General features: G+C 41.7%; 1 protein-coding gene across 1 annotated transcript; it reads left to right on the forward strand.

Moving 5' to 3' along the window:
* Positions 1-2,304: 2,304 nt before the first annotated feature.
* On the forward strand, positions 2,305-10,128 carry paqr9 (progestin and adipoQ receptor family member 9). Its single transcript, XM_035626995.2, has one exon. It carries the CDS (start codon positions 3,094-3,096, stop codon positions 4,252-4,254), a length of 1,161 nt encoding a protein of 386 aa, XP_035482888.1. The 5' UTR covers positions 2,305-3,093; the 3' UTR covers positions 4,255-10,128.
* Positions 10,129-12,687: the final 2,559 nt, after the last annotated feature.

The following is a 12,687-nucleotide window of genomic DNA, read 5'->3' on the forward strand; positions in this document are numbered from 1 at the left end:
CTCTGTGACACCCGCCACATAATGAAACAATATCAATCACTGTTTAGGCACATTGGCAATCCACAGCTAAACAAAACGCCTCCTGCCAAGTGTGGTAAATGAAACTATACAAAACAAAATCCTCAATGAATGATAAACTTATTAAAATAATTCCCCAATCGTGAATCTGGCCATGACAGTTTAAAAACAATATGAACAATTGCAATTACGCCAACACAATAAACGAGATCAACAGCGCAGTATATATAACAGCCGAGTAGCGTGGCTGAACAACGCAGCAACAAGCAAATACAAATAGAAACAAAACAAAAACAAAGCAAAGCAGCAGCGTTCCGGTGTGGTATGGCAGCTACTGCGCCAAGCTGTTGTCTGTCCAATCGGGCCGTCTCTTGGTGCCGAAAGGGACACCAGTGGATCGAGCCGCCACTACCACTGTCTAACATAAATAAACAAACAAACATTAATATCGGCACGGCATTACCAGTTTAACTGCCAAATGGCGGCAAACGTACCATTGTGATGCTATGGAGGATGGGAGTCCAAATAAGTGGAGGCACGAGTTAGTCTAAAGAGAGGGCATACATGCGCCCAGTAAATAATCAATAAGATACACAAACATGGGCGCAGAGACAAAGGAGCCTCTCATCCCTGCAGCGTTGAGTAGTGGTGAATTTATTGTGTATCGCATTTGGCACATGGAGGGAAAGGGATTATTGTGAGTTTTAATATTTATTGAATACACACTAATGATAGTGCCTCATAATACATAGATGTTATATGGAGGTACAACAAATTATAATAAAAGAAGCATAGCAACACCGAGAAACTACTGAGATATAGGACCTTGTAATATTACCTTGTAAAAGAAAAGCTATTAAATACTGCACATTAAAATAAACATTTGTGATGATTTGTGGCTGTAGTATTATCTGTTCAACAAACAAAGCAGGAGAGGGTCATGCACTCTGTAGGTCACGGCAGAGAGGGGAGGGGGTACACACACACACACACACACACACACACTGGTGCTCTAACAGGATTACTCGACAAGGGACAAGCTGTGCATTTAAAGCAGATAACCGAAAACCGTTAGTACAGCACGGCACGGTATTTACTCCTGACCCTCTTCAGTTTCCATCTGTTCTGATTCTAACTGTCTCTAGCCTAAAGGACAACTCCCTAAAATGCAAGGAAGATAAAACGCAGGGCAATTACAGCTTTGAATTACTTCTGTACTCAGTTGAACTGCCTCAGGGCACGCAGTGAGCCTGAACGAGACCGGAAATTTTCAAAATAAAAGGGTCAGGTTTTCTCTTTCTGTCCTGCCCCATGCGCTCCTTTAAATGACCTCTGTCATTTTACTCATAACAAATTACGATGCTAATTTAATTTAATTGATACCTGCATGTAGAGCTAATACAAGCTTTGTTGTTGTGTGACAAAGAAACAGATCACATTCTGGGTTTTCCAAATAACTTCTAGTAAGCTCCGACATACAACAGTGAGCTCAACCACACCTGTCTCCCCATACTACTCTGCTCATGCTCTTTTTGTCTTCTCCCCTCATCTCAACCTATCTCCCACCTGTTCTCTTAACAGCGCCCACTTGCTGGAAGATCCGATATCTGGACATTTCTGTAACCACAACTATTGGTAAAAAAGATCACTGTAATTCCATTACAACATAATAAACTTATTTATGCATAGCTCTGTCTGAACCTGTTTACACATTTAGCTTGCATAACACATTTTTAATCTTACACTAATGAGACACATAATTAAAGAAAGGTGATTTATAGTATATTAACAATATATTGGACAATTATACTAGAAATTCCAACCAAACTGTCTGCATGAAATACATCGTGTGGGATCCAAAATGCAGTAAACAAACAATTCTTTACCGATGAAAACAGGAGTGAGTCTCTTCAAAATCTCTTTTCACTTCTTTATTTTGATTTATTCTTTTTCTCTAATGTTGTTGGTTATTTATCATTACATGGAATTATTAAACTCATGTCCTATCTCTTCTTATAATGTGTATGTTAAATTTTTTTAACATTAAATTTGGGTTTCCTTTGTCATTTGTTCTTCATTCTAGATTATTCATACTTTTTTATTAAATTTTTTGTTTTATTTTGTGTAAAGCAAAGATATTCTGCCGTCACAATTTCTCACAGGTTCTCCTGATCTGCAAACTAGCAAAATGACCTCTGAAGTGTTATGTCACAACCGCTGTGTTTTATTTTGAAACTCAGAACCGGAACCACTGTTTTGTTGCACGTGTGACTTGACTCTGGTACCTGTCAGTCTCCCGTTCTCCTCACTGTTTCGCTGAAATGCCGGCTGTCCGTGCTCAACACTCGCGGCAGCGCACTGCCTCTCTCTTGCGTATCATATGTTGAGAGCCCCGGTTATGTAATGCTGATTTTAAAAATGACCTTGCGTTGAGACAAATGGATCGGCTCACAAAACGTTCTCCAACGTCAGTCAGTCCCGGTGGATTTATTCCTCTGCAGCGCCCTGCTTTGCAAAGGAATGGGAGTTGGATGAAGTGAAAGTCGGACGTGGATCCAGGCTGAAGGACCAGGAACAACGGGAGTAATAGAAGCCTGGGGTAGCCTGATACAGCTCTCATGGCCAGTAATAAGTGACCTTCGTTTTTATTTGCTGCTGCAGAATTATGCATAACAAGTCAAATGAATTTGTATATTACTGAACAGAACAATCCATGCAGACTATGTCCTTTGCAAAATAAGGGAGCAGGAACATATAACACGAAAAGCATTGCATGCTGGATGTTTTGTTGACCTTCTGAAATGCCCTTGGGTCAAAGAGGAAACGGTTATGCTGCTAGAATACACACTGAATCTGCTCTTTAGCCTTTAGCCTACATCTCACGAGGTTGGCAGTGGAGCCGGGATCAAAGGTCCAGCATAGAGCGGGGCTGGAAGGTCTTTTTGAGCTGGGGAAGCCTGTAGATTCCTTATCCACTGGTGAATAGCAGATTTCATTTGGTCTGTGTTCAGCAATAAATTCAACAGCCAAGCAATAAAAAGAGAAGTAATTGCAGCAACATAAACTGTTGCCATTATGCTTCTGGACTGTGGCCAGCCGCTACCTCTCCTGAGGCACACAGATGTTCCGCCTCGGGTCATCGAAAACTTCATCCTTACTGGCTACCGCTTCCCAACATACAGCCTAAGGGATTGCTTACTATCAGCATTCAGGCCTACCAACGAAACGGGCAACTTCTGGACACACTTCCTGCCAGTTTTTACTTTTTCATACTATTTTGTGGAGGTGTTCGGTTGGGAAGGTGCACCACACGTTGATGCCCCATTTTTCTATCCATTGTGGAACTACTTCATCGGGGTGCTCTGTTTGCTAATGGCTAGCAGCATGGCCCACCTGCTCAACTCAATGTCTGTGGTGGTAAGAGAAGTCTGCTTCTTTGTGGATTATGGCACTATCAGTGTCTACACTGTTGGCTCATCGTTGGCGTACTATTACTACATCCACCCTCGAGCAGGGATAGTGGAGACAGGAGGCCATAATGGCTCCCATATGGACTTGAAAAGTGAACATGCGGGGGCTATTACTTCATCCTATGCAATCCCAGAATTCAGTGTGTTCTTTGACAACTTTTACATCCCATGTGCCTGTGTTGTAGCAATCATTTGTGTTTTATCTTGCTGCAATACTCGCCAGAAGTGGAGAAAATATCGATATGTCATCCGGACCCTTGTTTTCCTCCTCCCATTCCTTGTCTCTTCCACACCAGTCTTCTATCGCCTCCTCACCAGATCGCCTTATTCCACCTCCTCCTCCTCCTTTGCTGCTTCCACTTCCATGCCCAGCTTCTTCTATCGCCACTGCCTCTGGCTGGTGGTGTCGGCCATCTTCAACATCAGCAAGTTCCCAGAGCGGCTGGCCCCGGGTTGTTTCGACATCTGGGGGCATAGCCACCAGTGGTTCCACTGCTGCACGTTTTTGTCCATCCTCGATGAGCTTCACATGATCAAGACTGAGGTGAGGGCCATCCTGCTCAGCCCGACTCTGCTGCTGCCCCCAGCCACCCTCTCCCGCCTGCCTGGACCTACCATAGCTTCCACATATGGGGTGATGCTCCTCCTGCAGACCACCATCATCTCCATCATTGTGTGGTTCTCCTGGTGTGCCAACTGCATCTACGGACCTCAGAGAGACCAGCTAGCTAAGGAACACCTCAAGAAACATATGAAATGTCACTGATCTTTTCTTTGTCATGTCAACTGAGAATGATGATTTGCACATGCATACAGAGCCATGCCACAAAGAGATGCACACAAGTTAAACAGTGATTCCCATCCAATTTCAACGCCCTGATGTGTTCTAACCCTTTCGGGAGCATATTTCAAGCATTTCACGAGGGGACATTGGAAGATGAAAGGATTATATTCTGAGCTCACCACATGGTTGGCTGTCTGGTTGAGTGGATATTGAAAGAACTTACCAGCTCTTCCCCTGAGCTGTTCCAGCATGTTCCAACAGGATGCCTGAGCAGTGGGGATAATAACTACCTCTAAGGGCTGTATTCTTGTGGACAGAGGAAAGGTGTTGGTACCCAGGAGAACACATTCCATGTAACATTTGGGTAATGTGGCGTAAAACTCAGCGTCACCATTTACACAAGATGTCAATGACTTTTCTCTTACCATATCCTTCCTCCTGTTGCACTTACCCTGACCTTAAATAGTATCTTTTGAAAATGCTCTGCTATGGCTTCAGTTGGACCAATAGTTTCATACTGAATTAATACTTTATTTCAGACCCTTGTTAACCAAACGGTTCTTCATCTAACATTCACACGGCCTAATTTCCTCTCTCCCTTTCCAAGTGGCCCTTGCAACAGGAAGTATGTGGTGGACTTGCCGACGCAACAGAAATAGCTGAAAAGAGTAAAGCACTTTTCAGGGGGCTGGTTGAATTTGCCCTGTCATTAAGAAACCATGGTTAAGGGTAACGTTAACATAGCTTAAGCATATATGAAGTCCTGCTGACATGCTCTTTTGGAATTCTTGGGTTATTAGATTGATGTCTAGTTCAGATTAAATGTCCTTCGTTCTGAACATGACATGAAGGCTTTTCATGTCATGTGATGTACAGTAACCGCCCAGAGCATGAAATGAAAGTTGAAATAATGACAATATTATAGTTGTACTATGTCAACAGGAACTTCCTGGATACATTCCACTTGAGATAGAACAGGCTAATAGGTCCATCTGCAGTTTGTACCTTTCGTGTATTATCATCACATTACAGTCAAAGAGCTCGGCATGAGTTTTTCTGAAAAAATATATCAGGAAAAAGATAAGAAGATTAAGAATATTCTGAGACTCAAGAGCATCTGTAATCTCACCAAGCATCTGTAAAAAAACAGATTTGTTTTTTTTAAACAAATGTTTTTATTGTATTTTTTCATTTATTACAAGGATTACAACAACAAAAAACGAACAAACAAACAGACAAGTAGTACGATGCAGGATTGGCAAGGCATCTTCCTGTAAAGTTCTACAAGATTACAATGAGTTCCATTTCGTGAACTGAAGTATGTATCAGCATGTTTCCGAAATTCGAAATAAACATACAATTTAAAAAAAAAAGGTTATATGAAATAATATAATTAAGACAAAAAGGCTAGAAATGATAGAAAACTTCTCCAAATCTTCTCAAATATAGAATATTTACCCATAATCGTTTGACAGAGAGAGTTTGACAGTCTGGCAAGCAAGATCTGTAGACTTGGTTTGGTAACAGATCTCCAAAATTTGGCAATAGTGTGTTTTGCTTGCAACATGCAGTATACAGTAATTTTCTTATCATCCTTGCTTAGTATACAGTTTTCAGGAAATATTCCGAGGATACATAGCTTAGGGCATAATGATAATTTCACGCCTGTGAAGTTTGTAAGGATATTCAAAACTTCCAACCAGAAAGTCTGGATACTCGGGCAGTCCCTTCTTTTATTTTCTTAAGAGACTTGGGAACCGTCCACAACTATTCCATTAAACAGAGAAATCAGACCTCTTTTGGAGTGGTGTTTTACTGTTATTTCGACCACAGAGGTAAGTGTAGGTGAGGATAATGATTTTTGCATCTTGCATATGAAACTTCAGATCTGTCGATCAATATTTAAAGAAATGCTTGGATTGAATGCCATATTTCTGTCGCAAATCTTTAAAAGAAATGAGAATATTTTTAACAAATAGGTCTGCAACCATACATATGCCTTTTTCTGCCCAGATTTTAAAGCCCATATCGCTCTTACCCGGTGAGAAGTGACTGTTTCCCCAGATCGGAGAGAATTGTGATAATGATGGTCTTTCATGTCTATGTTTATGTACCTCATACCATACCTGTATCGTATTATTAGCGAAGGGATTCTGCGTACATTTCTTGAGTTCTTTTAGCTTAGCTGAGTACAAATAAGAATTAAGAGGTAAAGGAGATGTAATATATATTTCAATGCTCACCTAGGACAATGGAGTTCCTAGCGAAAACCAGCAGGAGGCAGTAGAAAGTTGGGATGCCCAATAATACGATTGAAGGTTTGGAAGTTTCAGACCTCCCCTTTCAAGGGGGAGATAGAGCAAAGATAAGCTAAGCCTAGCCCTTATATTGTTCCAGGCAAACTTAAAAAACATGCTTCACTATTTCTGCAGCTCCATAAAAAAAGGCTTCAAATCTGTTTCTCAAGATGTGGTATTATTACCTCATTAATCCAATGAAGGTAAACAATTTTTTTTAATTCTCATCTAAATCAATGGCACTTTTTAATATGTTAAACTGTATCTCCATACAATATGTTTCTTTCTTGTGCCGTATCGAACGACCTGAGAGATATCATTATGAACACAGACACAATTTAGGAAACGCATAAAAAACATTTTATCTGGCACTGGTTGATCAGTTATCTCCAGGTGTTGATCATTTAGAACAAAAGATACTCAGGCGACTCAAATGTAGTTGTGATACACGAGATGCACAAACTGGGGCAGAGTTTTACCATGTAAATTAAATGTACCATCTATTAATTCAACTTTAAAATGCACTGCGCAAGGTTAGCCTTATTGCTAGCAATCATATGCTGCAGGATCAAATCCTGCTTGCACCAGTGTTAGCTATACCACCCCTTGTGGAAATACCTGTGGAGAGATCTGTTTTCCTGCCCATCTTTCTTTTCTTTTTATCTACAATTCTGCTGCCTTACCCAAACCCTAAAGGCCCAGCTTCACTGCATAAACCTTTGGACGGTCAGGTTTGGGTTAGTTACTATTAATCCAATTTATGAAGAAATTCTCATTTAGTCTGTCTGACTGCACCACAGAGGGGGATCTACCGGGGTGGCAGCTTTGAAATCAAAGAAAAGTTGTGGCTCATCGTACATTTAAGAGACAGAATTTTGTTATATTCGACTGCAAGTGAATGCAGCAGGAGACGACTCCGCCCACCCTTCCCCTCTCCCCCCACCACTGAGGTTGCTTGATGTTCGTGTAAACATTCACTGATGGCAGTGGCTGATGTTTATCTGTTGCGTTGTATTAATTCATTTTGCAGTGGCTGATGTTTATCTGTTGCGTTGTATTAATTCATTTTGCGCTGGTTACACGTTGTGTTGGTTATTCGCGGTCTGACTGACAACAGCTGAGGTCTGTGTCTCTCTCATTGACTGTATATAAACAGGTTTCTCTGTGTCGCAGTGAGTGCTGTGAAGGGGGCGTTATGGCGTTAGTTTAGTCTCAAAACTCGCGCACGTACAAACCACACGCGCGCGTATAATACGAGAGAGCAGGTCAACACCGCGAGCATAAGACACTCGCGAGGGCGCATTTCTACTCTGCACGCGCGAAGAACGGCATCCGCGAGCATAAAACAATTCTCGCGAGCGAGCATTTGTGCTCCGCGCGCAGGACTGAACCCCCCCTCCCCTCCTAACTCGCAACTGCTGAATTTGCTTGCTCGACTTCACAACAAGCGCGCTCGACAAGTTGAGTTTTGAGACTTTGGAGCCGGGATCAGTGACTGACGCCCCCCTCCGTTGATTGGTCACTTCCCTCCAGTCCCCAGTCTATAACCGCAGGATCTTCAAGGATGTGTCAGGGAAAATGTAGACTCAATGCATAAGATAGTTATTTTCTTTAAAGAATAAGAAAGATAGTTTTTTTTTAAAGAAAAATAACTATGTTATCCATTGTTTCTTTAACAATAAAAAAACGAGAGCGACTAAGGAAATGGGAACCAGTGTTTCCAAAAAAATGACATAAAATTGGAAAGACAGAGAAAAATACTTTTTTAAATATATATATATATATATATATTAAAATTGTATTATTATTGTGTTTAATTATCTCTCTCTTTATATTAATAGTCACCACTGTACAAATTAATTGCCTACATTTACCCCCCCACACACACACAAACTTTAGAATATAGTAACACAACCCATCATACTTATTTTGTTATGTATCCTAATTTATTTTACCATTAGTTTTCTATTTTCTGTTTGTCTGTCTGTCTATCTTATGTCTTACTGTCATTGTTGTAGCCCACCCTATATTTTTCTCACCAAACCTGTAAATATGTCTCACTTGTTGTATCGTGCATTAAAACATAGAAATTATTAAAAAAATAAAAATAACAATTACCATCTTACTTACTTTGTGGATCATATATTCTGCTGCTGTCCACAGTCTATAAGCCATTGACACATTTTGTTTATTCTCCTTATACGTGTTAGGATATTATAGTGGATGAATCATGCACCTCTCTTTTTTACAACTACACGCACGCGCACAACCCACAAATGTGCAGATTTTTTTATCCCCCAAAAAATGAGGGAGCGAGTCCCTACTCCGCCGAGTCAGGGAGTGATTAGTGAACTGCGGGGGTCACGTCAACTACACTCGTCAGTGTGTCTTCGTGTCTACGCATGGATTGAAGTTCTCAGTCGCTATGATTTCTGTCAATTCGATTTCCAGCGAGGCCACGCATGTAAAAGTGTAGATCCACCTCCGCTGCCTATGGGGCGGTGCCCAGATTGCGCGCGAGTATGGGCCCCCGACTCGCCTTCCGTGTTCTCTTGCACCTGTGGTCGGCCTCCAGGCTGGCCCTGGTGCGGTTTAACCGGAACGGCGCGTTCTTTTATCCCTTTCACCGTCTGCGTCCTCGCTGGCTTGTTCTGATGGCTTGACGGGCCTGATGTCGGTGCGCTCGCGGAGGCGTTACAGAACAGCTGCCGTGTGTGGGGTGGTGCTTAAATATCATAGTTTCACTTATTAAGCAAGCATTGAGGGTCAAAGGTGTTACACACTATCCACCCTTTCACACGAAAACCTATGGGAAGGGACCGCATGGCAGAAAAAAAGTGGCCTCTAAAAAGGTAAATGGGCAAAATGACCATCTACTAGAAAAATAAATAATAATCTTTTTTTTTGCATTAATCCCTGCTAACATCTCACTCAACAATGGCAAAATAACCATTGAGCCTTTATCCCATTCAATTCAATTCAATTTTGAAATTGTGAATGTACAATTGTACGTCCATGTTTGTGTTTCATGTAGATTTGTAGTGTCAAGCATAAAAGGGTGAATGTGTCATGTGAGCCTTGTAAGCTTAAGGTTAGTAACATTCTAAATGAAAAGAAAACCGGTGTAATGTCTAGTACAGGCTTGTGTGAATGAAGGACATTATGCATTCAAAGATAGTTTGACAGAACAGCCAGTCTTTTCCCATTTTCACTTCTGCTTCTGCTGTCTTCAACCATAAATCAATTTGGTAGGATCAGCTGTGAGTCAAGACCCCACTGGCTGAAGTCACTTGGTGCTGACCTCCCAGATGAGGGAACAGGATTTTAGTTGACAATTATACAAAAAATAGTTGCTGTTCTCTGAGTGTTTTTGCATTACTATGTAATGAGTAAATATTTAGTTGTTAAAATAATCATGCTGTTATGGTACCTTTTAAAGTTTCTTTAAACTCCTTAAAATGTTCCTTTAAAGGGCCCATATTATGCCCCCTTTTACACAAGTTACATTGGTTTTCAGGTGTGTGAACTACATGTCTTTGCCATTCCATGTCAAAACACCTCAAGGATCAAGGTACACAGAACCTCCTCTTTCTGTATAAACAGCCCTGTGAGACTATGGTCGATTCCAGTACTTTCCTGCTCACTCCTCACCCCCCTCCCTTCGTGTTCCACAAAGCTCCGCCTCGCTCCTCCCCGGGTCTGCTGCCATGAAAACAGTCGCACGTAACAAGGCACATACACGACGTAGAGACCGCTCCTCCCCGGGTCTGCTGCCATGACAACCGCGACCGAACGCCGGCAGCCAGGAGCCGCCGCAAGCCGGGAGCCGCGACCGACCGCCGGCAGCCGCAAGCCGGGAGCCCCGACCGAACGCCGGCAGCCGCGACCGACCGCCGGCAGCCGCGACCGACCACCGGCAGCCGCGACCGACCGCCGGGAGCCGAAATCTGTTTTTTCGCACTTCAAGGGGGGGGGGGGGGGTGCTGCTCAGGTTGGGGGCGTGGTCGCCCCAGTAGCAGGAGTCAACTTACGTCACTTGACGCCCGGGCTGTGAATGGCTCGTTTACAGACCGTCTGCACGATCAACCCAAACCACGGATCAACGACTCATTGTTTTCTTTTCATTCTCCGTGGGCTGGCAGACACCCCAGATAACCAAATATACGTGGAGGCTGGCTGAAAAGGTGCCCGGAGCATAATATGACCCCTTTAAGGGTCAAACTAACAGGACTATTATTTCAGCACATTCCTGGAGTAGGTAGAGCTTTCTGATGAATAGTGATTCATAATGATGCATCCAGTGCAAAAGCATTGTTTTTACCTCAATACAGCATTTGTGTCACTGAGAAGAACCATTGTTGAAACAGACTGTGGCGGCTTTAATCTATCATTGTTTGATAAGCAGTGTTCAATATGTGAATGTTGGACTTCCAGACGACTGTATCTTTCCTAGGGAAGTACCCAGGAGTGACTGAAGAACAACACTAATATATTATTTACACTTGCACTTAAATTATGAATTACTAGAGGTGGAGGTTGTATGTACTGTTAATGCTGAAAAAGATAAACCCCCCTCCATTATGTTGATAAATGTATCAAATAGCAATAATAATATATATGATTAGAGCTTTAATGAATAAAAGATAGAGAACTTTCATCATTGTGGCTCTTTATTCATTTTACTGTGCAGGAGTTCAGGATGGGTTGGATTCATCAGGATGTGGTTCTATGTTAGTCAGAATCACATTACATTACAGTGCATTCAACCATTAAGCTATTACCAAAAAAAATCAAGAATCAAGAGTCCATAAACAATTATCAAATAGGCAAAAACAGCTTCATTGGTCAGAATTGGTCCAAATTTGATTTTGTAGTTAAAGCCACACTAGCAGCATTGATGCAATTTTTGTCACTTACCAGTTTTAAAAATTTGATTTGACTGGATTGCTATAAAATTTCCGAGTTGTTCGGATTATGAATACCAATGAACTTAATCTAATTTTGAATAATCCCCACTCAACTAAAGAGACATAGGACCAAGATTCATATCAGCCAATTACAGTACCAAACAAGGTTATAATACGCCATTTGAGCACAGTACATCTTCAGGGCAGCCTGGATACTACAGCGACTTTCTGTTGTATAGTAACAAAACAGGCAGTCTGGGCCGAGGTCAGCTGCCAAGCATGCTAAATTCAGAGCAAAGGTGTAGGCACCTCCGAGCTAGCAAATGCATGCGGAAAATGACAAATTATGATGAAGATGTGGATCATGCATCACACAGCGAATACATTTTACTGTTTTAAGTGGAATTTTCTTTCTTTAGCCATTTTAACGACAGTGATTGCCACCCTACGGGCGGCTGTGGCTCAGGAGATAGTCATTCAGCCACCAACCCCGAAGGTTGGCGGTTCGATCCCAGCTTCCCCAAGTCCACATGCCATTGTGTCCTTGGGCAAGACACTTAACCCTAACTTGCCTCTGACAGCTCTTCCGACAGCGTATGCATGTGTCTCTTTTTACTCTCATGTCCTGAGTCACAGACAAATTTTATCCTCACTGTATTCAAATGGAACTTTGCAGTATATGTCAATTAACCAGCAGAACTGTATTTGTGTCAAAAGAAGAGCATTGAAGACATACTCCACAGATTTAATGTAATTTTAAATTGTTTAAATTGGTGCAGTGGAACTAGAGATGTCAGTTTTTTTATTCCACACATTGTTCCTTGTCAAAAACTTGTCGCCTACATTAATAATGCAACTCAACTTGGAAGTAAAAATTTCACTTAGTGCATGAAATACTGCAGTTTCTACATAGACTGTTGTTTTTGCTCTTAATTTGTAACATCTTACAGGGATATATAAGGGGAAAAGCAGGACTCCAGGCTTCTTCCAGTTTTCAAGGTGTAAATGTACAATACAGGGTGTCAACACACGTTTTCAGGACCAGATGATGCTTTTTTTTTTCCAAGCTGCAGATTTGAACTCCTTTTGAGTTGTGTATGAGTGAAATACAAAAATTTTAGGACAGATTTCCCATTTCTTTGTCATGAATTCTGCTCAAAGAACCCTCTGGTGGCTTAAACTGAGCAGTTGGACTAGAATAGAAAACACTC

Source organism: Scophthalmus maximus, chromosome 2 (assembly GCF_022379125.1).
Source record: "Scophthalmus maximus strain ysfricsl-2021 chromosome 2, ASM2237912v1, whole genome shotgun sequence".
Classification (NCBI taxonomy): Eukaryota; Metazoa; Chordata; class Actinopteri; order Pleuronectiformes; family Scophthalmidae; genus Scophthalmus; species Scophthalmus maximus.